Source organism: Metarhizium robertsii (assembly GCF_000187425.2).
Source record: "Metarhizium robertsii ARSEF 23 chromosome Unknown MAA_Scf_2, whole genome shotgun sequence".
Taxonomy (NCBI): Eukaryota; Fungi; Ascomycota; class Sordariomycetes; order Hypocreales; family Clavicipitaceae; genus Metarhizium; species Metarhizium robertsii.
This window is the reverse complement of record NW_011942160.1, coordinates 3,717,524-3,745,513: the sequence shown is the minus strand read 5'-3', so window position 1 is coordinate 3,745,513 and position 27,990 is coordinate 3,717,524. Positions and strand designations below refer to the sequence as shown.

The following is a 27,990-nucleotide window of genomic DNA, read 5'->3' as shown; positions in this document are numbered from 1 at the left end:
AGACGCGCAGGAGTCGGCATAATAGAATGGAGGGGTATCATCACTTAAGAGCCAGGGGCAGGGGCACCGGCTGGGGACCCGTCGCCATTCTGCTGTTGCTGTTGGTACATCAGGGACTGGTACCATAGGGCAACATAATTCTGGTATCCGCCATCTGTAATAACCATGTTAGATCTCGTCTAGAATAGGTCGAAAGAGGGAGCTGCTACTTACACTGGGCGTAAGGGTCCGAGGCGTCTTGGGAAGAAGCTGGTGGTGGGTTAGTAGAAGATGTATCAGGGCCTTGTGAATATGACGGCCGGTCGACATCTTGGTGTCCACGGCCACGTGGAGGACCACCGCTTCCACTCTTCTGTCTCTACAAGTATACATTAGCCCAACGTTGTCAAGCATGAAACTACAGAGTGAGGCTGTAGAGGTGTTTCACATACCACAGCATCAACCTTCTCATCAATGGCCAGTTTGGCACGGGCGATGCTATCTCGAGTGCCAATAAGGGCAATTTCTCTCTGAGTCTCGCCCGGACCAGAGGACTGGGCGACGTTGATCTTGCAACCAGTCGTATTTTGCATGTCACGGATGGTCTCCCCTCCTTTTCCTATGATCATGCCAACAGCATCAGACGGAACATAAACAGAATCGTTAATCTTGTCCGGCCCAGCACTGCCAGTGGCATCCCTGGGAGGAGGCTCGGACCGAGGGACAACTGCAGCACTGGCCTTCTTCGCGGCTGGGCCATCGCCTCTGGTGTCACTGTCGACGATTTCCAAGATGAAATCTTTAGCACGAGCTGCAGCCTCCACTGTGCCGATAAGATTCACCGGGCGCAATCCATTAACGCTCTTTGACTCCCCCACGATGTTGATATGGCAGCCAGACCTTTCTTGAAGATCGCGAATAGTCTCGCCTCCACGGCCAATGATTAGACCTACAGTCCGATCAGGGACCATGATTTGCATGTGGTCCTCACCATCTCGCAGCGCAGTAGCGCCGCCTTTGTTGGGATCACGATTCTTGTCCTGGGCGGGTCGGTTCAAGGCACCCATGCCACTGTCCTCGATGATTCGGTTGATGGCATCCTTGACTTCAGCGCGACGCGGTCGCGGACCCGAGATCCTGCACTGACGGAAAGGGCCGCCATCAGTGGCAGCAAGGAACTGCACACGGCAATTGGTATCTGCCTCAATGCGACGCAAGTTTTCACCCTGGCGGCCAATGATCAAGCCGACAAGGCTGGATTCGATTTGGATCGTCTCTGAATTGTCATCCCCTCCGCGTAGTGGCGACCTGTCTCGCCCCCCACCTCCACCTCCACGAGGAGAAAAGCGACTTCTCGAGGGAGGCGAGTAGGAGCGATCTCGCCCATACTCGCGGCCAGCTCCACCCCGACGGTCATCTCGGTACTCGCCACGAGGGGATCGGGACCGCGAACGTCGGTAACTGCGGTCGTTGGGGCGAGAATCCGCGCCGTAGACGAGTGGTCGATCATAAGACGTGGCGCCATTGTCGGCAGCGTATGCTCGTGCCTTGGAGACGATGGCATCAAAGTTCATAGTACCCGAGGTAACTGGGCGGATGGCACTAAGATCAACGTTGCCACTGGATGCTGGGGCTGGGAGTCCATGACCAGATGCACCAAAAGCAGGGGCAGCTGTTGGGGGAGGAGCTTGATAGTGAGGAGGAGCTTGAGAGGATGAAGATGGAGGAGGGTACGACTGTCCGGGTGGACCAGGCGGTGTTTGCGATGAAGCTCCAGGAGGCGGGCGCTGAGCGGCTGGGGCGGACGTTAGAATGGCATATTGCGTGTTCAGGGTACTTTGCGAAATCTCACCTAATGCTGCAAGTATGCTCTGAATATCGGGATGCGAGTCTGCCATGGCGAATGACCCCGTGAGACGATGTAGAGACGTGGGAATGGGACGACGGCGGAAGACGGTGTTGGAGGTGGGAGAGAAGGAGCGACCTCCGGAGAAGGGAGAAGGGAGGAGAGGAGGGTTGCCTTCGCGAAGGTGTTGACGGCCAAAGGAAACGCTGTGGAAAATAACCGCGCCCGTATGAGCTTCGCTTTGTGATCCAAGTACGAGGACTGTCACAGGTGGTCGAAAAGAGCCGATGGAATAGCTGCTTGCGGTGGCCTCGAGGTTGGCAATGCCTCAAACGTCGGTAAATGGAGGGGGATCTCTGGAGCGAAGCCTCATGACCTTGGTCTCCTTCAGCGCGTTGCATGTTGGCTAAATTTTCACCTGTTGCTACGGCCGGAAGAACTAGTGGCCGCCAGCACAAAGACGCCCGGGACAAGCACAGACCCGTCAGAACAGTTGCCAGCTGCCAGGTACGAAGTCCGAGTCCCGTGATGACGCCGTCCAAGTGGTGCCAACGTGGCTGGATCGATCCGCCCGTGTCTCTCCTCCTCTGCTTACGTGGAAATGGCAAAAAGAGTCGACACAAAGAAGACCCCATACAACACAGGAGATTCATGGTAAATTTAGATGGCGTGTGTCTATTTGGCGGCGTCATGCACGACCCATCTCGTGTGTCAATTGAGGGGATGAAATCGACTGGTCCGACTAACTACTTGAGTGCCCAGGTACATAGGTGGTTGATGAATAACGGTAGTCTGTTTTCCCGTTTCGATCCAGTTGACGGTGGTGTCAAGTTACTCGGTATGCTCAGTGCCGAGAAGCTGGTATGCAGTGTCCGGCATAAGAAAAACAGCTTATAGTACTTTCCCTCCATTCCGTGGTCATGATCAAACCCTTGGGGTATCAGAAGCTCTATGCCAGGCACGCCAGCTATGGTATGACTCGCATGAATGGGAGGAGACCTTGGGAGCGAGACAATGTGCCCACCACCACCAGCATCACACCATCCTATCGATACCGCGTGGCGCGTTCCTTGGTCTTGGTTCGTCTTGGTGGCGTGCGGCGTGAACAGGAAGGCCATGAGACGGTATGTAGCAGACATGACGCGGCCCAGCCAATAGACGGTGTAACAAGGCTCTCGCAACCCCGAGTCACGACTACACGAGGGGAAGTAGGAGGTGACCAGAGCAAACGAAAAGCACAAAGCCCAATCCCAATCCAGAAATAGGTGTGTGAGCAGAGTTCATTCAAGAAGCGTTGTGCTGCCCGCCAGGCACAAACGCCGAGTTATCCGGGTCATGTTCGTCGTGTCTACTCGCGGACTTGTCGTTATATTCCGTGCCGCCGACGTGGGCATATTTAACCTGGGGTTTGCGTGACTACACGACCAAGCTCGACGTTGCCAGCTACATATAGCTACTTGAACACCTTCAGCACCAGCTCCTCATCTCGGCCTGAGGTCCTTGAATCCCCTGCTCGCTTTCCGTTTTCCACTGACTGACAGCCGCAAAACGACGCCATCAGACACCGAATTATACGTCAATGTGTAGTCGAGTCCTGATCGAGTATCGGTGCAAGCACCAAGTATATCGAGGAAGCACAAAATGTTTTCGGGACCAATGCCCGGGGAGAAAAGACGAGATAACCAACGACTCAGACGACTGCCCACAATGTGAAGGCCAAAAAGGCATTCGATCAGCTAGATGGTGCCCGGTGGGCTGCTGCTGCCGGTGCACCGTCATGTGAGAGATATTGGGAACCGTCAAATCTCTACGACAAACCGAAAGTCGAGGTCGTAGTATGCAAGACTGACAGAGTAGCACCAGATTGTCGATGCTGAGTTGCCTGCCTGTCTGCCGTCTACATTGACAACTTCAACAACGAGGGGGCAACGTTTTATGACCATGGCCACAGCCCAGCAGAGTGGATGAGCGATATTTTGGAGCTGTTTGGCTAATTTGTATTTCCATTTGTATTTCATCTTGGCATGGAGTCTTATCAAAAGGTTCGGACGGAAATTGAGCGTGGAATTCTGGATTTCGCGAGGCGCTTGGGAGAGAATAATACAGTATTTCATACCTTGACCCTAACCTGGACTCTGGCTCGCCGCGGAGTGCACAAACAGAGTGCTCGGTAGTAGAAACAGGGATGTATTCTGCTTTCCTGTTAGATCTGGCGGCGGCCACGGCCCGGTTGAGTGATCAAAGCTCCTTGAACCTCGGGCTGCGTTGTGCTCACCCGCACGTTTCATCTCTGCGAATATTCTAGAATGGAAGCCGGCTGGATGTACTACTAGGAGTAGATGGCTCTCTTAACCGTGTTTTCGAGTCAGCCATGGGTGGATGGATGGACAAGCCGAAGGGGAAATCAACGTCAGAAAAAGAGAGGCAGAGTGGGGATCTGGGGTCGGACAAGGACAAGGACGCCTGGGGCAAAACACGACACGAGGCAAACGACAAGACACCTGGTTTTAGCATGGCGTTTGGTGCAAAAGCATGTCTGCCTAATCGAGGCCCATCCGATACGCTGAAGAGAGATGGAAGAGCGATGGAAGAGCCTGGTCGAGTCTGTGCGTAATATGTAATGTTTTAGCCTAAAAAGGTTGCTGAACTCCATGTCTGCAACGACTTGGAGACACCAGACCACGCTGCTGTAGATTTATTAGAGCATGGAACCCTGCTGGGCCCCTGGAGCTGGAGCCGGAGCTGGAGCTGGAGCTGGAGCTAGCACTTGACTTGTTTCCAGCTGGCTGTTTTAGGCCAAGGCTAGCACTCATCTGGTTGAACCGTCTGGTCCGGTGGAAGCCGCAGCCCACATGGGCACGGCGAGGCAGGGCAACATCAATTGATGTCAACTACGTAGTACTCCGTACTAAGTAGTATTATGCATACTTGACGTCTAGGACTGGGTAAGAGCAGAGCGCCATTCGATGCTGCTCCTCGACACTGGCACTGGGCTGATTCCCCCTCCCCCTCGCCGCTCCATGCAGCCAGGACCCCGGATTGCCAGGCTGCATGTGGCAGGCGGCCAGCTTCCCCGATTCCCCATACCGAGTACGACAAGAACTCGTCGGCCGTCTGTCTGATCTGCTTGCGGCTCCATCTCTCTACATTTGCAACGACATCATACCGCGCTTTTTTGTTCATGCACTTCTTGCTGGCGGTTGCTGACAGTATACGCATGCGCCATGGCCAAGAAGGCCCGCCAGAGAATCAGCTATGGTACGTGCCTGAGCCTTGAGTATCAGTTGCCGCTCGGCCATCCATAATAAATCCCAATGGCTTTTGTTGTGTTGGGGCAAGTCACGACAATGGCATGACAGGCTTGCCCCGCACGCGAGCTTCTCCCTCATCGTCCAAGACATTTGTGCTGCCCGCAGAATAAATGTCTGTCGATTCAAACGCTGACTGCGATTCCTCGTCCCGCGTACAGTTCTCGAGAATGCCAAATCGTCCGAGGGTGGCCATCGTTTGGGCGTAAATGGCCTTGCTGTCGATACGGACAATGGCATCCTGTAAGCTCTCGTGCCTGACCGCATACATGCTCAACCGTTGGCCGTTCCACTGACTCGAGGCATAAATATACTTGATGTAGCTACTCTGGTGGACGAGATGGCATCGTCTGCGCCTGGGACCTCGACCTCGACCTGAGACGACCCTCTACCGACACCCATGATTCGGCAGACAAGACTCGGTCCCGAAGCAAATTCCGCGCCCAAGCACAGCCTCACACACATTGGATAAACGACATTACCCTGGCGCAGAACAACACTGCCTTGGTCTCAGCGTCGTCAGATCTTACTGTCAAGGTATGGCGACCACACTCAGAGGAGGACTGCACGCGCACAGTCGCAATCGGAGAGCACGCCGATTACGTGAAATGTGTCGCCACGCCTCCCGCCAGCATCAATGCCAACTGGGTTGCTTCGGGTGGTTTGGATCGCAAAATTTGCCTCTGGGATCTCAACGGAGCCGGAAAGACGCTCGAGGTTGACGTCAAGGGTGAGGAGATACTCGAGAAGGGATCTGTGTACGCCCTCGCAGTAAGTCGTGACATTATGGCCAGCGGCGGACCCGAGAAGACGATTCGACTCTACGATCCTCGAACCGGCGACAAGGTCTCCAAATTGGTTGGCCACTTGGACAACATTAGATCCATTTTAATTGACGACTCTGGTGACATCATCCTGAGTGCCAGTGCCGACAAGACAATCAAGATGTGGAGTGTCAAGGGCGGTCGCTGCATGTACACTTTTACAATGCACGACGAAAGCATTTGGTCCCTGTTCTCCGAGGACCCAAGTCTGGGCATATTTTACAGCAGTGATCGGTCTGGCCTTGTAGCCAAGACTGATGTTCGAGGCAGCATGGAAGATTTGGATAACGGGCTGAGTTTGGCGGTTGCACAGGAGCACTGTGGCGTGTCCAAGGTTGTCGCCGCCGGCGGTCACATTTGGACCGCTACAAACCGGTCTTCAGTCAATCGTTGGGGAGATGTAGATACCGACACAGACGCCTGCTTACCGGAGCCATTCCGTCATCAGAGGGCTGCCTCGGCCGCGTCCAACAAGCTTCGACAAGCTACAGTAACTAGTACTCAGGCGACAAGCAACAAGGAAATCCCGTCCGAGTCTATTCTCCGTATTTCCAACACTGCTGTGTTCCCTGCCCGCGGTGTCGTCGATGCCGAGCCCAACAACTTGAATGAGTCGTTGACTAGGCGTGGATCCGAAGTCGTGGTAGAGCAACCAGATCCGGAAGTAAAGCCAATTCATCAAACACCAGAAGAGACCATCGAAGGCCAGTTTGGGCTTTTGAAACACAAGATTCTCAATGATAGGAGAAGGGTGTTGACGTTGGATACTGCCGGTGATGTCCTGCTTTGGGATCTCCTTGCTGTAAGTTTTATATCGTCAAGCTGACGGCACGATCCACCACGTTTTCTAACAGGTTGCTCTTGCAGTGCAAGCCAGTCCAGAGCTTCGGCAAACAGCATCTGGAAGATGTCGAGGCCTTGGTCAACACTCGTGAAGCTGTGGCGCCATGGTGCTCAGTGGACTTGAGCTCTGGCAATCTTACAGTTGTGCTGGAACCTTTCAACTGCTTCGATGCCGAGATATACGCCGACGAGTTGAAGTTAGACGAGCCTGTAGAGTTCAGGGAAGACCAAAGAAGTATGAAAAGCCAATACTAGCAGTTTGGGTGTCTCTTCTCGAGCTAACGTGCTCTGCAGTCAGCCTTGGAAGGTGGATCTTGAGATATCTCTTCTCAAATCTGATTGACGAAGAAATCAAGCGCGACGAAAGATACCGGCAGAAATTAAACGAAGAGGTCTCCAGGAACCAAGCCGCCAGTCGAGCCAATGCACCTACGTCGATTGATATTCCTCCGTCAAATGTCTCGAATTGGGACAAGCCCGATCAACTTGCCACGCCTCGAGCTAACGGCTCACAACTACACCAGGGCACTCCTGGCTTGGCAATTGGCCTTGCAACTCCTGCGCCTGGAGCCGCACTTCCTGGCGTACCTGAAGAGGTGGTATCTAGCCCTTTAAGCCCTACCGAAAAGGGAAATACCGCAGATAAAGACGATTACTTTGCTGGCGGTAGCGCTGTTGGGCCCGGTGCTCCAGCGACAGAGTCATCGGAAATGAAGACTTCGACGGATAATGGCAATGAGAAGGGCAAGGATAAGGCGAGTGACACAGCCAAGTCACCCGGCAGCACCTTTGGGAAGAAGTTCCGAATATCCTTCAGCAGCAAGAAACTAGGGCGATCATCTTCCCAGGCGACGCAAGATAAGCCCGTGGTAGTTGACGAAAAGGCCGAGGAGTCAGAATCATCTTCCACAAATGAAAAGGAAGTGGACGATAGCTTTTGGGGGGTTATCCAGAAGATCCGCAACGATTACGATAAGCAGCTTGCCGACGCTCCGGAGAAACTTATCGAAACTAGAGTAACGCCCAGTCTTCCTAGTGAGACCCCTGTGCTAAAGCTCCCGCCGGGAACCAAGATCATTATCCAAGAGGAGACGTCTGGTGGTAGCGCCAATGTGTATCAAGGGACGGTCGAAAATGTTGGCAAGGACGCTGACATTATTGAACAGAAAGCTCCAATGTGGCTCGGGGACGTGTTACTGCAAAATCTCGTCCCATTCAAGGAGCCTGTCAAAATTTCATTTGTTCTTCATCCCATGGGGGGCTTGATCGCTCTGTCCCCGGCAGATGGAAATAACAGATTAAACGCCAACAGAATGTTGCGTGTCAAGAAGATCTTGGCTTACGTTGCCGAAAGGATTGAGGAAGTGCCCGAGGAACCACAACCTAATGCTCTGCCTCCTGAAAAATATTTGGAACTGTATTGTAATGATCAGGTGAGTTCTTGTATCCTACTGACAGTAAAATGGGTGTGGCTTCAACTAACGACTTCTTCTCGCAGCTCCTTGACCCGCTGATGAGCCTTGCAACGATCCGTACGCATGTGTGGAAGAGCGGTAACGACGTCGTCTTGTACTACAAGGCCAACGGACGCAAGGAGATTATACCGCCCAGGCCTGCATCATCAATAATCCCTGCAGATACGCCCGGGGCCCCGAGTCCCATGGGTGCGCCAACAGCAGCATCTGAATCTACTACTTCTACAACGACAGCAGTGACATAAAGAAACGGCCGTCGAGATGGAGATATTTTTGGTTGTCGGGTGAGAAAGACTTGGCGATAACGTTCAAACGACCGGCACACCCCCTTGATTGTTTTGGCCTCCTTCTAAAGTTTAATTAACCATGCACTTGGAGCACAAGACACATCATTTTTAGCCACATTTCCAGGTTTATGTGTAAGCGGCAATGGCAATACCCTCAGCGCCATACCGTGTTTTTGTCCGCTCTCTTCATAATTTATGTCGGGCTTTTATCATACAAAGCGTGGCCCAGCTGCAGGGCTATAGAGCGAGTAGTGCAGCTTAGACTAGCCAGCAACAAAGAATAAAGTAGTCTATACATCTAAATGCTCTCTCCATCTTTTCCACTTGCCGCATATCGTACAGCGTAAACCCCCTGCATGTTGTGTAGAAGCAGTCTCTCCTGTCCCTGTTGACTGTTGAACAAGCAAGCCAACCAGGCGGAGGAAGAGAGTATGTGTTTGTAGATTGTCGTGTCATGAAATGGTCCTCATGGTATTGATAGCCCACTGGTAGCTTCCCAGGAAAATGGCACCGCCAATAGAAATCCAAGTCACTCTGGGCGCAATGCCGGCAAAGAACGGCCGAAGACCCTCTTGCTTGACCATGGTCCCAAACACCTCTGCCACGGAGACCCTGTCCTTGGACAACATGACCCTCGTCTTCAACACGTCCAGGGGCGTCGTAGCCGCGGCCGAAATACCGCCGGCGACGCTGCCGAAGACGGCGCTCTCGGCAGCGGCCACGTCCTCGCCGGCCCTCCTCCCCTTCCTGCGCCACGACTTCATGGCCTCCCACAGCGGGAACTGTATAACGGTAAACGGCACCTCCCGGAAGACGGTGATGCCCCAGCCCCGGTACAGCTCCCTCCACACGGCGCCGAGCCCGCGCGCCGAGCGCTGCGACAGGATGGCGGCCAGCGCGGCCCTCGACGAGCCGCCGTGCATCCCTGCCTGCGCCCGCTGCTTGACCACCTCTGTCGGCACGCGGACCGCGCACGCGGCCACCTCGCCCAGGCTCGCGGCCACCATGTGCGCGACGGCGTCGGGCACCGCCGCGCGCGCCCTGAGGAACCCCTTGGCCGTCTCGTACGTGCAGAAGAAGAAGGCCGCGCCGGGCGCGGACCCGACCACCGCCGAGCCTATCCCGCGGTATATTCCGGAGAAGCCGCCCGAGGGGAAGAAGCCGGCCGACGACTGGAGCCGGGTTTTCAGCGTGTCGAGCGGGAAGAGCGAGAGGTCGACTGTCGTCCCGGCGAGGGCGCCTGCCAACAGGGCGGACTGGAAGGGTGGCGGATTGGACATGATTTCTTTGTTTTCTCTTGGGGTGTTGCAATCGTAGGGTCAAGTTGGTGGGGTAGTAGGGAGGATTGGAGAACAGGCCGAAGCCTGAGTTCTCTCTCTTTTGTCCTTGTTTTTTTGTTTTCTAAAAAAAAGGGCGAGGTGGTTCGTCGAGGATATCTTTTGAGCACGAGGCCAATTGAGCTACTACTAGCTTCTCAGCAGCCGAAAATGACGGCCCTTATCGATAGCGGATTGCGCCTGGCTCCGAGGTTCGGAGCCGAGACGCAGATACCCTGGACCGCAAGTAACCGTTTATATGCACATAGTTAACACTTTGCAACAAAGAGTACTGGGTGGTTTATTCATTTTCCGGTCAGTTTATTATTTTATTCAGAATGACAGATGGGGGTGGTGAATCGAGATGCAAGCTCCAACTTTCAATTTTTGCTGGCGTATAGACGTGCAGATTGGGACACCAAATACGACAAGTATATACATACACACAGCCCAAGAAACCCCCGTCAACCTCACACCAAGGTGCCCGAACCGCGACAAGCCCACCTACATGCCATCGCGCACGCTGGTCCCCGACCTGGACGACTCCTCGGCAGACCTCTTCGTGCGCTCCTGCAGCCCGGAAATGTCCTCGCGCCCCGACGACGCCCGGTCCGCCTTGACGGCCTCCTCGCTGTCAGACGCGAGCTCGGGCTTCCAGTGGCCAGCGCCCTTCTTCTGCTTGGCCAGCGAGTCTCGCTTGTGCCTGTCGTAGTCGGCGTCTGTCTCTACACGGGGCGCGCACGCGGTTAGCAAAAAGATTTCTTCACATGATATACGCACACATCGGCGGAGCAAGCACATACGGCTGGACGACTCCTTCAGACCAAGTCGAGTGCTCGTCGAGATGCTGAACCCCCGTCCGACGACACACGTACTCCTGCTGGCGGCCCTCATGGCACCGAGGCCAGCGGCGCTTCGTGCTGACATCATAGTGAAGGGGTATCGAACGACTCGGGTAAATGGAAGTAGTAGCTGGCGTCAGTTGTTGTCGCCTGGTTCGAAATGGGCTGGTACAGACAACAAAGGGGGAAAAGAAAAAGATGTCCTGAGCGAGACCAAGGGCGTGTTTAAGGGATTAGAAACAACCTGCGCCTATTAGAGAATGCTCAACTGCTAAATACCGAGCTTTCCCTACATCATCGTCGATGGGTTGGCTCGATCCAACTTCATGTGGAGAGACACTGACAGACTCTTGACGTCACCATTGCGATGCATCTCGGGACCGACGCCAATCCATGGCTGCCCCGTCTCCTTCCAGCCATCATTATCGAAATGGACGGCTTAGCTTGCATATCTTGACTGCCCATAATATCGAGTGGCCCAACATTGACCTCGCCAACAGCACCTCGCCGGCCATTGGCATCGACGTGTTGGACCAACCCTATACTGGCTGGGGAATTGGCATTCGAGTTCCAATTGCATCTGCCACGCCGTCAAGTCCAGCATCCGATATCTACATCACACAGCAGCACACAAGAGACACACCCATGGCTTTCTTGAACGTATCGTATATTCTCATCGCAGCAGGCCATGCAGGCCGCGGTATCGCAACCTCAGTAATAATAGTGTAAAACCATAAAACCACCGTATCCAGGAAAACATGCTCGCAACAACCAGCCCAAGTATCAGATCCCAGCATATTTGCAACACCAGGGCACGACGGCCCAAGAAATCCCAAAGAATCCGACCCGCAAAACCAGGTAATGTCGTAGCTGAGCCACCCCTAAAAACAACACCCATATGCTTTGCAAAATAACAACCATGGCCCATCCCAGTGAACACAAGAACTAGCTCCGATATGCCAAAATGGAGCCGCTTTCTCTTTCAAAAAACACGCCCGTCTTGTAAACCCAACGTGTCGTACAATAAAACAGAAAAACAGGCAAGCCTCTTTCGTCATTCAGTTGCACATTCGGCATCTTTCCAACAAACCCTGCACGGCTATCAAGTGAATCAAGAAAAAAAGGAACCAACTCCCCGTAAGTAAATCCAGAAGAGCCCTAACCCCATATGAACAATGGCAATGCGCGCAAAAGACACACTAGACCGCTAAATCTTTGCCAACCACTACTCGCCGAAACCCATACCCATATTTGATTTTCAACCGAGAACACAAGTCGTTTGCCCCAACGCTTTCATTGTACAGAAAGCCCCTTTCTATATCTTCTTTTGAGAAAAATTTCCCTTGATGAATTCATAACCCATGACTGTAAAAGTAGGGCAATAAAACATTTGAGTTAGAATAGAACAGTTCGTCATCGCACACGCTCCAATAATAAAAGGATGAAAATATGCCGGAAAAAGTCGTGAGGTTTTTTTTATAAAAAAAAGTTGCCAACTCCACTGTCGGTCTCCATGCAGCAGAATTCCAAATGATATAATGAGAATGCAAACGCCCAGCTGGTGCGGATTGGCCTCATCTTGCGAGACGAACACCTGCTAAGTGTGTGTATTGAAACGGAAGACAAAAGGGCGAAAAAAATGGTATCGCTTTGCAAAACCGAGCCGAATTCGAGTCCCTCGCGGATATATGTCGATGAAAAGGTGGTGGTTTATGTCGATTAATTAAGCTCTTGTACATGTTGTATAGAGGTGTGAAGCTGCGAGGAACCCAGCAGTCGAGCCAGGCCACAGTGAATACATCTATCCCCGAGGAACCTACCCCGCCAGGAAGAAAACGGTACCGGTCATCTTCGACAATTTGTTTTCGTAGAGGTGGCCGCCAAGATGAACAGTCTACTGAAAGAAAACATGAATTGAAGCGTCATCTTAAAATACAGTGCATGGAGAACAGCGGTAGGGTCGTGGGTCCGGCAACGCATCCATCAAGGGCACGTGACGCGAACCCCATCATTCTACCACCGTCGGCCAAGGGACTGCTGCATCGCGGCGGGCGATACTGACGGGGACGGGCTAGACATGGTGATGCCAGTAGCTGGATTGATGATGGGGATGGCGTTGCGGCCGCGGGTGGCCGAGGGCTGGTGTATTTTAAGGTTCGAATGCTGAGTCTGAAAGCTAGGAGGGATGAAGGCGGCCGATGTCGAGTTCAGAGAAAAGCCAGGCGCAACGGTTTGCGGCTGTTGCGTTGGTGAAGATTCGGGAGAATTGCTGGCTAGCGACGATCGCTCAGAAGCACTCGAAATGGAGACCAGCTGTCAAGGGATGGAAGAGTCAGACTCTGCAAGCATGCCAAAAACCTGGAAGGGGAAAGCCGCTTGCACTGGAGGAATATGAAGGCCACGCTATTACTTCTGCCTCTACTTACATCAGTCTCGGTCAGGAGGTTGGGGCAAAACTCAAGGTCATCCTCGAGCTCGAAGGAGCGGCCAGCTTCGAACTTCATACGAAAGGCAGAGAGGGCAGCAGACTCGTTCAGATCCTTCATGCTGCGAGCGCCTCGGAACTGCCTCTGAGCGTTCTGTGAAACGGACAAGCGAGGGGCTCTGCGATTGCGGTGGCCGCCGTGGTTGTGCGACATGGGCGCGCCGTGAACCGCCTGCGTATTGTAGTGGTAGTATGAAGCCATGATAGATATCTTTGTCTGTTTTCCCTGTATGACAAAATGGCGAATCGTCGGTGTCTATGAAAGTATATGTCTCCAGCCGCAAATGTATTGCGTTGTGATTGGGGGTGCTGCAGCTCCGGTAGTATGCACGTTGGTTTGTTGTGGGTGTGAGAAGCTGACAGCAATTGTCGGAGGATTAATATCGAGTAGCTACAGATGGACCGCACGAGGCTATCAAATCGTACGAGGAGAGTCTTGAAGAGGTCTAGGAAAGACAGCGACGTGAAGAATGTATAGGACAAAGAAGAAAGGGGGGAGTAGGATGAAGGTAGAGAGAGGGAGTTGAGATGAAAGGTTCGAGATTGTGTGTGCGTGCGTGCGTTGTATGTAGGTGTGTGTGGGTGAGGAGGAAGAGAGAGGGAATGGGAAGCGGGCAGATGGTAAGGCGAGGAACAGACAGGTCAGGACAAGATTGCACCTGGACGCAGGCAACTGGGAGCGGTCGAAGGCGGGTGGGTGGTGGGCAGGTGCGGACGCAGGCGCTGGTGGAAGTTGCAGGTCGGAACCGGGCCCAGCGAGCAGGAGCGCCTCGAACGACGGGACTTTGTTGGTTGGGGACCAGAAAAGGTGGGGATATATGGGTCCCAGTGAGCCTGTGTTGATGAGGGCGGCGAATAGGAGCACGAGGGGGCTGGTGGGTACCCACCCCACAGTACTTTGCCACTACAGCAGGCATTCCGAAGTGATTGGGCAGGCTGGCAGGCCCGCTAGACTTGATATGGCATGGAGCAAGCGCCAGTGCTTGCCAGTGCTCGCCGGTGCTGTCGTTTACGGGCGGGGGCCGTCCGTTAGACCCGCTAAACATACAGTGTCTGACAAGCTTGTCGCACGCGGGGCCCACAGAACCCTTGCCCGCGCCGGTTTTTGTGTGGCCGAGCTTGGTTGAGGCAGAGGCTCAGAGGCTCCTCTGGCGATCCATTGACGCCTGGGCTTCCACTTCCCACGCTCCGACGCTCCATCGTGCTGCACTGGGCTGTCTAGGCTGCATGCCTTCAGGGTTCTTCAAGCCGCTGGGCACTTGACTGGTCTTGGTGGCTTCAGGGACTCGCGATGCAATGCAGAGCCGATCAATTGATCCCGAAGCGGCCTGCTCCCACACACCTTGTCCTCACCCTCCCTCCTGAACCCGCTTGCCTCCCTCCCTGCCTCTCTTCCGACCGCGCCGTAGCCGCCTTTGTCGCGGGTTTCCTTTGGCTGTTGGAACGGCATACTAGTACTTCGGCCGCGGCAGATACTTGCGCCAGGGTGGCGGCGGACAGCTCAAGGCGGGTAGCGGCGCATCATTCGTGACAAGAAGGAGCTGAAGGCGCACCCCGAGGTAGCTTTGCACTGCCCGGCGCCTGCGATGATGCCGTCAAGTCACCCTCAGTCCCTCACTGATCAATTGCATCGCCGCCGCCGGCTGTCCCTAGTCCAAGATGGCGAGATGGCGAGATGACGGGCTACTTGGCCTCGGCCGTTTTGAGTTGGCTAACATTTGTATCAAGGGACCCTCGGAACCACCACGAGGCCTCCTCTCCGCCTTTCCACCGTCAACTGCCGCCACAGTGTCATCAGTTAGGCAGCTCGATGCTCTATTCTTGTGACCCAACATTCAAGTGGACAGCCATATTTGACTTTGAATCCCCATTCCAGTCTGTTTCTGAGCGATGATAAGCATGGCTTGCCCTCTGCCCGTCGTGGCCCATGGCTATCCATGTGCTGCGTGCCTGCGCCAGTCAAGGGACCCGCCGTACAGCTCAACAGTGAGTCTTGCAGCGCGCTCTCTCCATCAATGAGCTGCTCGAGCCCCACAATGTACCACGACTGGCATTGGCAATAGCCCTCCGCATGGGATGTTGGGGCACTACGAGACTGGCTAACATGTTTCGTGCGTTGGGTCAATGTCTGATGCTGCGAGTGTAACAATAACAAAAGGGAATCCGATTTTCCCGAGGCACGCGAGCATGACGTCCGGCACGGAGTATGTACATTGCAAGACTTGTCAGTCATTCCGTCTTATTTTATTAATAATATTTTGAGGGCATCATATTAGATTCCAGCAGCTGTTGGATAGCCATACTGAGCGAGCAGAGGGGTCAATGCGGCTCATTTTCAATGCTCCCAGCCAGGTCACGCAGCCGGACGCGGCACCATCATGCCAGGCACCAAACTCGCACAAACAGACACACTGCACCAGCGGGCCGCTCCAATGCAGCACTCTTGTTAGCCCCTGGGGGCATCACCAGAGGCGCTATCAAGATCGCCTGTGCAGCCTACTTTATGTACTACCTGCTTAGTACTCCGTAGTAGGTGCCTAGTACTCCGTAGTCCGGAGCACTCAAGTCCACATGTACCGACATTCTAAGCCTAGCGTCTGGTGGCACTCAATATCAAAGTGGCCAGCCAAGCACGCAGTTGTCAGGCAACATTGAACCCGGGCACTCAAACAGGCAGTGCGAAGGCGACATTGAAGACAGGGGCTCAATGTTCGCCGCCAGGCCCCCCTTACCCGCTTTTCCCTCTCGATTTTGGCGCTGAAGCGGTCTGTTGACCTGTTGAAATTGCTTCAGCTCCACCGCGTCGTCACCGCAAACCCCCCGAGAGCAGCACGTTTTCCGGGACGTGATCGAACATTGAATGCTTTCGTCTCTCGTTTCCTTCTGCCTGGTGGACTCTATGGGGAGAAATTGATACGTCCGTACAGACTCCGTGTTCCTCCCTAGCTCAAGCGCTGCGTTTCGGCATCCCACTCCCGTACGTGCTAACTTGCCATCATTACTCCATATTTCGCTACTCCGTACGCAATCAGCTACTCAAGTTGGTCACGCTGACGACCATGAATGAAACCGTCTCCTCTCAGCGCCACCAGGTGAAACGGTTCAAGCATTTGTGTGGGGTCGCTCTGCATTGTGCCGTCAGGAGCTCAATCCATCGAAAATGGACCAAGGTGAATACTCCGCTAGATGCACCTTTGGGTAAGACTCTGAGATTAGACATCGAAATACTTACCCGCAAAGTACATAGCTAACTATTACATGCTCAATGGCACAGCATGCCTGGGTACCTAAAGTACTAGGTACATAGTTACCACGCCACACACTCGACTCCGTGACATCTCCAAGGCACAGCCGCCGTAGTGTGTCGCGACCGGCAGCGAGGCAGTTCGCTGCGACCCTAGTGCTCAAACAGCTGTTCGTCGAAGGAAAGCAGACCAGAAGTCACCAGATTCTCACTTGCCGGGGCGCTCTGGTGCTCATGCACCATCCTCCACAACGTGGGCGGCTCGAGAAACAAGCAGAGAAGCCGGCTCACTGGCCACCAGACCAGACATCACCACCGTCATCGCCGTCACTCATCACCGCACTGTGGCGTTTGGAGCCTCCACACGTCTGTCGATGTCTCGGGGCGACCTGAATGCCTGTACATATGTACCCTTGCCAGCCTTGGCCAGGCAGAGACCATCAGTCAGCCAGACATCTCAGGGCTCGTCCAAAGAGTCGTGCATACTAATAATCATGTCCTAACCATCCCCATCGCAGCCTTAGTGGCCAGCTCTGCCGTCACTTTTGCGTGCCTGGGCGTTGGCTGCGCCAGTTGGAATGATACCGGTTTAGCTCTTGTGCATATCTTGCCAATGGAACCCAATAAGCTTTTGTTTGGCGGCTTGGCTTGCTCTCCCATTAGTACCATCCTGTCCGAGCCTGGTTGATGCGGCAAAAGAACCAAACTAGCCGTGGCCGTGCAACTATCACCGGCTACACAATGTTGCTGCAAGCTAGTATCAATGTCTCGTAGACATGCGCCGTCACACAGCCTCGAGCACACGGGGCAAAGTGCGATCAGAGTACTAATCCAATGGCTCTAGTGTCCTGCGAGACACTGTCGGCGCGGCCAAGTTCCCGTGATCACTGGCGGAATTATCCCTTCTTGTCCTCCAAACTGAAGCAGGCGTTGCGTATGTATGTTCATACTCTTCCAAACCTTATTAGACGGCATTACTACTATTGTACATATGTACATATGGATCTCCGTCTTCCATGCACACGGGCAGGGCATTGCTGCAATGGACAAAACTGGTGGTTTTACCAGGACCAGGTCGACCATGGAGTTGAGTTGGCGTATACCAATAACTAACGTGTAGTAACTGGTGCTACTGCATTAAAGCGCTTTTAAAGAAGACTTGGCATGAGCGGATAAGCATTCAGGTATATCTGCCATCCATCCGAGAGCTTTTGATTCACAACTATGGGGCTCGGGGACAGACAGGCAAAGTCTCGTGATGGAAACGAAGTCCATGCAGCCATGTCGCACCTGTTTCCGGAAAGGGTGGTCCAAGGAGACAAGGCTATCGCTCCCAGGACGACCCTGAGAATACTATCCAGTGCTCGATCCTAGGCCGATAGCCGTCCAACAACTCATGGACATGGCTATCGAGCAACATTCATGTAGTGGTGGGTAAATACATTGCCCAAGAGACCACGGAATAACGTAGGAGAGTCTGCCGTGGTCGAGTACCGCTGTCCGGTCTTTTTGTTTGTTCTGCCTCCGGCCACCTTTCCCGTATATCGACTTGGCTTCTCACCAAGATGGCGAAGATGCGAACAGAAGCAGCGAATTGACATCATGGCAAACTCTCCAAAGAACCGCTTCCATGGTGGCCCGAGCCCCATTGCGGACTCGGTACTCCAACCCCAACGAAGCAATGACAACATTCTGATATGGGGTGGAGACATGGAAGCATCAACGGTGACCACCGTCGGGTTATTCTCTGGACCCTATCAATCGCCTCGTGGCTTATCGCTCATCGTCGATACTACTCCGTACCGAGCAATGATATCCTCCCCCCTCCCCGCTAAGCTACTATTGCCTCTAGGATCCAAGGGGGCACGCAACGTGGGATAAAAATGAGGATTTGAAAAACTTCAACTCGTTTCCCGATATGGCATCACTACCTCTATAGAAGCTATTCAACACTGTCTGGGAACCTTTGAAAGCATAGTATCCCGGAGCAAAGTTCAAGCAAGAAGGATTTTCCCATTAGAAGGTAGATCAGCCTTGCACGATATCCAAATCCACTCGGGGCCAGCTTTAAGTTGTAGTACTCCGCACACCGCTCTTTGTTCAGGCTCGTGGCTCACTCGGCAAGGGTGGTGCTTGCACATACCGAGTACATTGCACACAGCGCATGACTCCGTGCTGTGAGTTGTACATAAAGTTTGTTGGTTCGTCGACCAGGCGTGCCTCACAGTGCCAGTCCCTTCTTCTTCGACAAAGACCCTGGACAGGCCGCTGCAAATAAGTGAAGGACCTTTTTGGCCACGGAGCTGGCATGAACCAATCCGCATGGTCCCGGCGCTCACGCCGCTCCATCCCACGTCGATTGCAAGCTGGAGGAGAGGTTGGTGAGGGTGGTGTCGTGCAAGCCAAGCCTTCTTCGAGTGCTGAACCCGGTCAGGTTCACCAGCCTCACGATGCAAAATCGGTCGGGCCAGCCACATGCAATGCTCCGAGGCTGACGGTAAATTTGAACCTGGAAGACGATGCGGAGTACGGAGTACGGAGTACGGACTTCGGACTACACCACCGGTTTGTTGCGAGACCAACCCAGCCATCAAGAGACTCTCCGGGAGAGTGTTGAGCATGTCGGTAGCCGCATGTTTCGCCGGCCCAAAAAAGAGCGCATCGAATCACTTGGTAGGCAAGTGATGACTGATACGGAGTAGATGTGCCATGTTTTTGACGTCAAGGTCGTGGCTACGTCAGCCATTTACATCCTCCACATCCATATCTCCTCAGCAATATTTCGCAGAGGAGGCAACAAGTTCGAAATCTAGAAGCACGCCATCCGTCCCGGGTAGGCGGAACCTCCCGGATCCCGAGGAACCTTCAAGCAAGAGCCGGTGGTGGGGTCTGAGCTTCAACAACCTCGGCGACAACTTCACTCGACTCGAGATACGTAGCATGCACGCTATGCAGAGTAAATTGGACATTGTTTCCCCTCGTACCCCCGAGAAGAAACCCAGAAAAGAGAAAACCCAGCACCGTGTCTGAGGCGGAATTTCGGCCATGCCCCAGTTCAACTATGAGTACCGCGCATCCCGCACAATCGAGTACGCCGTCCTCACAGCCGCCGCGTGTCTCTCGATATATTGGTACCTACAGCCCGTTCTAAGCCCCGGCGACCCCGTGAAGCCGACAAGAGTGATTTGTTCCAAGGCTAGGCAAGCGGCGAAGCTGGCATTGGTAGATTCGACTCGGGCTTCCTCGCTGGCGCCTAGGAAGTTGGCACCGTCGTATGCGCCGGACGTGTTTCCTGGCGGGAGGGATGTGGAAACTGCGTACGGGACGATAAAGGTGTTTGAGTGGGGTCCCGAGGACGGCGAAAAGGTGCTGTTGCTGCATGGCATCGGGACGCCGTGTGTTGCCTTGGGAGATATGGCGCGGGAGTTTGTCAGGAAGGGATGTAGAGTGATGCTTTTCGGTGAGCTTGCCACTTTCCATCGCGACACACTGCTTTTCTCTTTTTCTTTTCTTTTTCCAAAACTGCTTGCTATAAGTCCCTGTAGAAATCAAGCCTGCAAGACACAAACTCAAAAAAAAGTCACCTGTCCGCTTATACATGTCAGAATCTCGCGCGCGCTGATCTAACCACGCCACAGACTTATTCGGCAGAGGATACTCCGACGCCCCAAGCGATCTCCCCTACGATGACCGCCTGTACACCAGCCAGATCCTCCTCGTCCTCGCCTCGTCCCGCATCCCCTGGACCGGCTCATCCTCCTTCCACATCGTGGGCTACTCCCTGGGCGGCGCCCTCGCCGCCGCCTTCGCCGCCTACCACGCCAATATCCTCCGCTCCGCAACCTTGATCTGCCCCGGCGGTCTCGTCCGCCCATCCCACGTCAGTCTCAAGTCGCGCATCCTGTACTCCGAGGGCCTCCTCCCCTCCTGGCTCGTCAACGGCCTCGCCAGACGCCGTCTGGAACCCCGGCCGGGCACGGCCAGCGCCGACATCCCGGACCCTAGCGTCAACAACGTAGACGGCGACGACTCGCAAGACGTCGACTTTGACCAAGTCCCCGTGTGCGCGGGGGATGCGTCCGGCCCCAAGGTCGGGGACGTGGTCAGATGGCAGCTGCGGAATAACGCCGGCTTTGTACCCGCGTACATGAGCACCATTAGAAACGCCCCCATCTATGGACAGCACGAGGGAGTGTGGAGGCGGCTCAGTGAACAGCTTGCTCTGAGGAGGGAGGACGAACAGGTGCCGGGTTTGGAGGGAGGTAGGATATGCTTGATTCTGGCGGAGAGAGATCCGATCGTGGTCAAGGAGGAGTGGATTGCCGATTCATTTGCCGTGCTGGGCGAGGAGGCTGTTGATATTAGAGTTCTCAGGGGCGGTCATGAGATTGCCATTTCGAAAGGAAAGGAGGTTGCTGATGTTGCCATCGCGGCTTGGAGGCGATGATAGACACAAAGACATAGACTGGCCTGATATGCACTAGAGCAGAGAAGACAAAATCGCGAAAAAAGGGGTGAGGAGGGGCGGACCATTAGAATAATAGATTAAATTGTACCGTCTTGCCATCTGCAACATGCATCGCCGTGACAGGATATCGAAGCCTCACAACTCCAAAGCGCGAATCAAAAAAAAAAAAAAATCCCCGTTAAATGTTGCTAGTCATGACGCCGTAACACCGTCTGTTCCCTTCTAAGCATGCAATACCTGCCATGATTCTCATAACCCGCCCGTCTTTTTGCTCTGCATCCCAAAAACGCCGGGCCGAAACAAATACTCCACAAGCAAAAAAAACAACAAAAAAAACCGAAAGCTGACAGGACGCTTATTAGAGTCTCTATTTATCCAAACCTCGGGCCTTAACAAAACGATTAATTTGTTCTCGTGTTAATTTTTCATTGTACTGCTCGTAAAATTCGTATAATGAAATCATCTCCTGAGTAGCGTCAACCATGGCCGCGATATCAACACTACTTTCCGCCAGCCAGGCGGCAAAATATTGCACCCTGGATATGCGGGCTTCCTGCTGCTTCTCCTTGGATTCGGAAGCTGAAGGAGGATCAGGCAAGCCGTGGATATTGCTGCCACCGTTGCCCCTTGCGGCCTGGGCCAGGGCTGCCTGGGCGGCGGCAAGACCGGCGGCGGCGGCAGAGCCCGATCCTGCCTGGCCGGGGGCGGTGGAATTGGGCCGAAGGACGAGGGCGAGCAAGATGGCAACGAGGGCGATGACGTGCGGTGCGCAGAGGAGGGGCAGGTCGCTGTTAAAGGAGTCGTTAATGACGGAGCGTGCGAGTTGCACGTCTTCATCTACCAGTGACAACTCTGTCCGCAGCGACGTCAGTGTCCTGTATGGCTGGTGCACGATGAGCTGCGAGCTCATTTCGCTGATAAGGTAGAACTCGCACTCTCCGATCTTGGATGTATCTAGGCCGATGAAATCTTGCCAGAGCTGCCTCGCCTCGGTCACGATGAGCCGAATGTGCTGCGGCGCCTCTTCCATCTTGCAGGCCAGATAGAGGGAAGTTGTGATCACGAGGTATGGGTTCGTAGATCGGACGGGGACCTTGATGTAGAATCGCTTCAGGTAGACTTGCGCAGTCGCCATGGCCTGCTGGCGGATGCTGAGCCGTTTTGCCAGGCGGAGTAGTTCTGAATTAGAGGTTAGCGGAATGCATGGCGGCACGGGGGGCCGCAGTGAGGATTAAATAAGTAAATAAGTATAATAAACAAGGAAGAAGAAGGAAGAAGAAGGAAGACAGAAAAACAGACTAACGCTGATTGAAATATATGGCAAGATGGCGTGGCTGCGGCAAGGGAAACATGCGCACGAGGTCGGCATTGTCATCGTCGAGCTTCTGACGCATGGTAGATAGCTGATCCTTGGTAAATAGCCAATGCCGCCTCTGCGTCGACTCCCAGTAGTTGGCGGACATTTTTGCAAAGGACGAGAGCCGCCGAGGCAGCTCGCAAACTCTCTGGGAGCAGAGCAACGAGACGAGATGAAGTCGAGCGGGAGGCGCCGGCACCGGCCTTGCAATCGACACAAGAACCAGGTCAAACCGGGCGGTGACCAGCAGAATGACGACGGTCCCAGCCCTGCTTAGTAATGCAGGAGAGGTGCCTTCTTTCGGGCCCATAAATAGCCATGTCTCTATTTCTGGATCGTCCCAGCCCTGTGTAAAGTAGCCAAGTAATTTTCACCCAACATCTACGGAGTAGTCTTTCTATTTTCAATCCGCAAAGCAATTTTGCTGCCGTGAGAGAGTGCCGCCTGGCAAACAGCAGACTTGTAGCCGATATTGAAGCAAGAACTCAGCTCTCATAATTCATAGGTTTTCTTGAGATATTTCCAAACCGGTGAATCGTATTTTCCTCATTGTTCTTGTTCCATGTTTGAATATGAGTGAGTACCTTACCCTGCTGCTGGCAAGCTTCGAGCAATGCTTGTAGTAGAAATCTGGAAAACTAGACCAGATTACTTGTTTGGGAACTCGCATTTTACGTGAACAGGATAATTTAACTCCCCGCATAAGACAATAACCCACAAAATCTAGCTCAACTTGTTGAAACGAAAAGTTGTCTACACTAATGACGTCATTTCCACTATTCGCACTTTTAGACGACAGTTGTCTTTTAGTCTTACTCTAATCAAGACAATCTCTTTATATCGCGCCACGCTTTATTACAGCAAGCTCTAAAGTCAAACATTTTTCGCGTCTATAAATTTAGAAGAACATCTAGCGCTAATACATCAGGTTTACCAAGTTTATTTTTTTTTCATCCCGTCCTGATTATCATGCACGCGCATCAGGTAGGGTCAATAAAGTTTAACTATATAGTTAGTTGTAGCCAGACCAGGGAACTATAACACTCCGCGTTATGATACCGTGTATAGAAGAAGCGCGTACACGTGCGAGGAAGGCAATCTCGCGATAGCCTCAGCTACTGTAAAAGATGACCCGACGTGACCAGCGGCGGATAGAGTGGGGCTTGTTAGTTGCGGTTAAACATCGGGCGAGTTCAAATTTCATTGACAACATTAACTGAAAAGACCAGCATGCTCCAGCAGGCCAACTGAGCGCCTGAGCGCCTGAGCAGCGCCCCCTCACTGCCCTCAGCGGCCCCCTTCCCAGCCACTCCTCTCAAGTGCTCTGACCAGCACCATGTTGAGCTGCACTGGTTGAACTCTTTCGCCGTGCTGCTAATTCGCCTGCTGTGATTTGCCGCGACTCCCCATTATAGCGGAGCCTGGATGTCTGAGACCTGTGCTTGTTCACTCTCGGATTGATAGGCGATAGAGGAAAGAACTGGCTAGGAGAGGCTGCCTCTCGTTCAATGTTCCCGTCAAATGGATTTCTGGCCCAGATAATAGCCATTCAAAGTTGACCAACAACTCGCTCTCGAGCTCAGATTCTCCGCCGCCGCCTGGCTCCCCAAGTGCTCCAGTCCGACGTCACTGCGCTGCATTATTCTTTGTATTCACCTTGCGGCCTCTTTGCTCTCCCTCCTCCCATTGCACCAACCACCGCTTGTGTCCTACGATGCTGTTACAAGAATAAATCGCCAATTCCACCACGCGAGAGCGACCGTTGCATCCAATCCCCCGTCGCTGCCCCTAGCTGCACGACGCCGCTCGCATACTCGATGCCGTCGCCATGAGCGCCACCAAATTGGTCTCGGACGCCGAGCGACGGTTTGGAGAGTCGCCCAACGAACGCGATGCCAGAGTTGAGCGTCTCTGGTCCAGATTGGACCCTACCGGCAAGGGAGAATTGGACTTGAAGGGCCTGCAGAAGGGTTTTAGGCGCATTGATCACCGTGAGCCTGCATCCAACCATATTGTCGCTTTCGGCATGCGCGGGAGCTTTGTTCGCTGACCCTGGACGCATGTGCGCGCACCAAACAGCTCTGAAGAATGCCAACGAGCTGTTGAAACAGATTATGAAGGAGGTCGATACGAACCACGATGGCAAAATTCAATACGAAGGTATGCTTTGCCGCCTCGAGATGCCGTTTCAATTTTTTTTTCCCTCTCTTCTTCTTTCTTCTCCCCTCCTTGTCCAGCAGCTACCATGTCCCCACTGCAAACCCAGAACCGCGCCGCGAGCTTCAAGCTCTGGCAGTGAGCAGGATAAGCTAATGTTTACACTCGTCAACTTGTAGAGTTTCGCAAATTTGTCGAGAAAACCGAGCGACAGTTGTTTCTACTCTTTCAAGCCATAGATAAGGATGGCAACGGCAAACTCGACTCGGCCGAGCTCCAAACTGCCTTTCGCACAGCCGGTCTGAGCGTTTCAAACCGTCGAGTTGCCGACTTCTTCCACGACTTGGATAGGAACAATGATGGATTTGTCAGTTTTGAAGAATGGCGGTAAGTCATCCCTTGAGCTTGACTGCCTACTGCGGGCTTATGCGACCCTTGCTGTGGTGATTTGTACCCTGGAGAGCAAGGTCACTCGCCATCCGCCATGGCATTCAAGTCATGTGCCCAAGTGAGCCCTTGGTGATGAGGTCGTGGGGCAGCATCACTCACCACACCATCAGTTTCACTTGTCCATTCTGGCAGTCTGTCTTCATTTCATTGGCACAAGATGGAGCCCAGTGACCTCCAAGCAAAACCAACAAAATGGCGTGCAGCACTGATGCTTCCACAGAAACTTTCTCCTGTTCATGCCAGCCTGTGAACACGACTCCCAACTCCAAGCCGTCCTATCCTACTATGACTCCGTCGTCAATGTCACACCGGAGGGAGATTCTCTTGTCAGCGACGAAACTTTGGAAGGTCTAGGTACGGATGAGTTATCCTCTAGCTCCCTTTTCTATTCTCTTTTCGGCTCTCTCGTTAGGGTCGCGTCTCCTTTACCTCCTGCGGCAATACCACCTGGGTCTCCTGCAGCTCCCGCACAAGACAACGACCCGACAACTATAGATGCAGACTTGAAAACAGACGCTGTGCAGGTCCTATCAAAACCTGGAGCGAACGCCGTGGCGAGTGCAGATGAAGACGGCGACAGTATCCCACATCAGACTACACAGCGGCGACGGTTAGTCGCAACAAAACCCACACGATTAGAGCCTTCAAAGCCCACACAGTCTACACAGCGCGTTGGCGATGGCACCTCGGAACAGCTCATGGAAGAACCACCACAATCTTCGGCAGGAGTTGAAAGCAGGCCCCAAAAGAAGTTCAAACTGACAGATTTTGCTCCTGATCCAGGTTACTTCCTAGCGGGTGCCATCGCCGGCGGAGTCTCTCGTACGGCCACCGCGCCGCTTGACCGATTAAAGGTCTATCTGTTGGTCAACACCAGCACCAGCTCTGAGACTGCGGTAGCCGCCATCAAGCAAGGTCGCCCTATTGCGGCGGTAAAGAACGCGCTTAGACCTATCAGCAATGCCGTCAAAGACTTGTTCCGCAACGGCGGCATCCGAAGTTTCTTTGCCGGTGAGTTGCGGCTGGGTGGGTTGATTGTTACGTCGCGGTAAATGCTGACATGCACCGCTTTGCAGGTAACGGTCTGAATGTGCTTAAAATTATGCCCGAGACGGCCATCAAATTTGGGTCGTACGAAGCAGCCAAGCGGGCTCTGGCCAATTTTGAAGGCCATGGTGACCCCAGACATATCAACTCGTATTCAAAATTCACCGCAGGCGGTGTTGCTGGCATGATTGCACAGTAAGTTTTGAACGGTCTCTTGGTTGAAACGGAGCAATGTCTCAAATCCGGTTCATATTGGATTGTGCTAACTAACCGCGTGCGTGCTTGCGTGGTAGGTTTTGCGTTTATCCACTAGATACCCTGAAATTTCGCTTACAGTGTGAGACTGTTAAAGGAGGGCTCACGGGTAGCGCATTGGTCCGCCAGACGGCTGTTAAGATGTACGCTGATGGCGGCATTCGAGCGTGTTACCGTGGTGTGACCATGGGTCTCGTGGGCATGTTCCCGTACAGTGCCATAGACATGGCCATGTTTGAGCTGCTCAAAAACTCATATCGAACGTACTACGCTAGGCATGCTGGTTGTCATGAGGAGGATGCTAACCCGGGCAACATTGCCACAGGCATGATCGGAGCGACATCTGGGGCGATTGGTGCGACGGTTGTATACCCGCTCAATGTGGTGCGAACACGGTTGCAGACACAAGGAACCGTGATGCACCGAGCGACGTATACTGGTATATGGGATGTGACTCAAAAGACCATTCAAAAGGAGGGATATCGTGGTCTGTATAAGGGATTGACGCCGAACTTGCTCAAGGTTGCACCTGCATTAAGCATCACGTGGGTGGTGTATGAGAATTCAAAGTCTGTCCTCGGGCTACATTGAGAATCATTTGAGGGGCGAGGAGCCGATCGAGAAAAGTGGACGTATGAGAAGAAAAACCAACCGGCTTCGCGTCGGGGGACGTGGCCCGGCGACTGCCCGCTGCCTTGTCCTTGCGGGCAGACCTTCTTTGGGGCAGCATATTTCCTTTGTCGAAACAGTGATAGTCTGTGTGGTGGCTGGCTATGACTTGACCGGAAGGCATACACTGTTAGAGGGGAGGGAACTCATGGCTCATTTGTTTCAAGCTCTGGAAAGCCCGTTTCTGGGCAAAGACGTCAGCAAAGGCTAGGCTCTTAGAGGAACAGGATATATCCGAGGAGGACGGAAACACAAACACACGAACCTAGTAGAATTCGACATGGTCGACATCCAAGAAGCATATAGGCACGATGGCATGATAGCGTGCTTGTCCGGGCATATAAACTGTGCAAAGTAGCACACAATGATAATTTTTATATCTTTCAGACTTTGAGACACCGGCTTGGCCATCGGCCGAAAGTGGATACGCGTCCCGGAGTGCCGTTGTCGGGTAAGGTAATCGGACCCGAGATGGGGCCAGTATTCCTTGTTGTGCCCGACCGAAAAAGCAGCATGCGCTGTAGATGCCATACAAGATACCATATACGTCTGAGGTGACTAATCGCTGCAGTAATCTCATGGACTCTTCTCCGGGCCTCGCACCATTAAAAGAGGAGGTATACGTTGGTGCCGGGGTGTGGTCGTTTTGGAGCGGAAGACGACGCCATGAGCGTAATTTGTTGCGTGCGCGCTGACGAGGCTTCAGCACGGAAACGGGTACCGGGACCGTAAAGAGGAAAGACAGCGGGGGAGCGACGATGGCGCTGACAGGGTCCCGAGATGTTAGCTCAGATTTGGCGCCTTCTGCAGAGCTTGTCTGTGGAGCGATGGGGTGCTGAGGCTCGTCATGGCAACGTGAGGCTTGGGACTTTTGGTCTGCCGGTCCAGTTTGGGTTGGTGCCCTGTTGGTCGTTTCAATGCTGGTAGTTGGGAAAACGGTGATGGGGCGCGAGTGCTTTTGTTTCGCTGACTGTTGGCATGTGGTTACCAGATGTACCGAATTGGTACTATTTGAATACCTATTCGGATGGTCGAGATGAATTAAAAAGATGTTTTCGTCTAGAATTGCGTCTTTGGCTAGCATCGACGTTGTTAATATGGAAATCGTCCGGAGAAATTGATGGTGTTTTGTTGGGGT

At 53.4% G+C, this 27,990-nt stretch overlaps 8 protein-coding genes across 8 annotated transcripts; 3 read left to right on the top strand and 5 right to left on the bottom strand.

Annotated features, from left to right (window-relative positions):
- Positions 1-44: 44 nt before the first annotated feature.
- MAA_05348 (far upstream element-binding protein 2) lies at positions 45-1,877 on the bottom strand (the record flags this gene model as incomplete). Its single annotated transcript, XM_007823346.2, has 3 exons — positions 45-154; positions 214-358; positions 432-1,877. 3 exons carry the CDS (start codon positions 1,875-1,877, stop codon positions 45-47), a joined length of 1,701 nt encoding a protein of 566 aa, XP_007821537.2.
- A 3,172-nt stretch (positions 1,878-5,049) lies between these two features.
- MAA_05349 (WD repeat protein) lies at positions 5,050-8,520 on the top strand (the record flags this gene model as incomplete). Its single annotated transcript, XM_007823347.1, has 6 exons — positions 5,050-5,083; positions 5,295-5,376; positions 5,457-6,759; positions 6,825-7,035; positions 7,095-8,233; positions 8,299-8,520. The coding sequence occupies 6 exons, from the start codon at positions 5,050-5,052 to the stop codon at positions 8,518-8,520; spliced, it is 2,991 nt and encodes a 996-aa protein (XP_007821538.1).
- A 494-nt stretch (positions 8,521-9,014) lies between these two features.
- MAA_05350 (Mitochondrial carrier protein PET8) lies at positions 9,015-9,842 on the bottom strand (the record flags this gene model as incomplete). The annotated part of the gene is made up of 1 exon (XM_007823348.2): positions 9,015-9,842. One exon carries the CDS (start codon positions 9,840-9,842, stop codon positions 9,015-9,017), a length of 828 nt encoding a protein of 275 aa, XP_007821539.2.
- Positions 9,843-10,382: 540 nt separating this feature from the next.
- MAA_05351 (Mitochondrial carrier protein PET8) lies at positions 10,383-10,808 on the bottom strand (the record flags this gene model as incomplete). Its single annotated transcript, XM_007823349.1, has 1 exon — positions 10,383-10,808. The coding sequence occupies one exon, from the start codon at positions 10,806-10,808 to the stop codon at positions 10,383-10,385; it is 426 nt and encodes a 141-aa protein (XP_007821540.1).
- Positions 10,809-12,733: 1,925 nt separating this feature from the next.
- MAA_05352 (uncharacterized protein) lies at positions 12,734-13,407 on the bottom strand (the record flags this gene model as incomplete). Its single annotated transcript, XM_007823350.1, has 2 exons — positions 12,734-13,033; positions 13,147-13,407. The coding sequence occupies 2 exons, from the start codon at positions 13,405-13,407 to the stop codon at positions 12,734-12,736; spliced, it is 561 nt and encodes a 186-aa protein (XP_007821541.1).
- Positions 13,408-19,494: 6,087 nt separating this feature from the next.
- MAA_05353 (alpha/beta hydrolase) lies at positions 19,495-20,896 on the top strand (the record flags this gene model as incomplete). The annotated part of the gene is made up of 2 exons (XM_007823351.1): positions 19,495-19,909; positions 20,088-20,896. The coding sequence occupies 2 exons, from the start codon at positions 19,495-19,497 to the stop codon at positions 20,894-20,896; spliced, it is 1,224 nt and encodes a 407-aa protein (XP_007821542.1).
- A 388-nt stretch (positions 20,897-21,284) lies between these two features.
- MAA_05354 (Cyclin C/H/T/L) lies at positions 21,285-22,380 on the bottom strand (the record flags this gene model as incomplete). The annotated part of the gene is made up of 2 exons (XM_007823352.1): positions 21,285-22,096; positions 22,221-22,380. 2 exons carry the CDS (start codon positions 22,378-22,380, stop codon positions 21,285-21,287), a joined length of 972 nt encoding a protein of 323 aa, XP_007821543.1.
- Positions 22,381-24,102: 1,722 nt separating this feature from the next.
- On the top strand, positions 24,103-26,774 carry MAA_05355 (calcium dependent mitochondrial carrier protein; the record flags this gene model as incomplete). Its single annotated transcript, XM_007823353.2, has 6 exons — positions 24,103-24,265; positions 24,354-24,434; positions 24,611-24,818; positions 25,102-25,892; positions 25,958-26,123; positions 26,222-26,774. The coding sequence occupies 6 exons, from the start codon at positions 24,103-24,105 to the stop codon at positions 26,772-26,774; spliced, it is 1,962 nt and encodes a 653-aa protein (XP_007821544.2).
- Between the last annotated feature and the right edge of the window lie 1,216 nt (positions 26,775-27,990).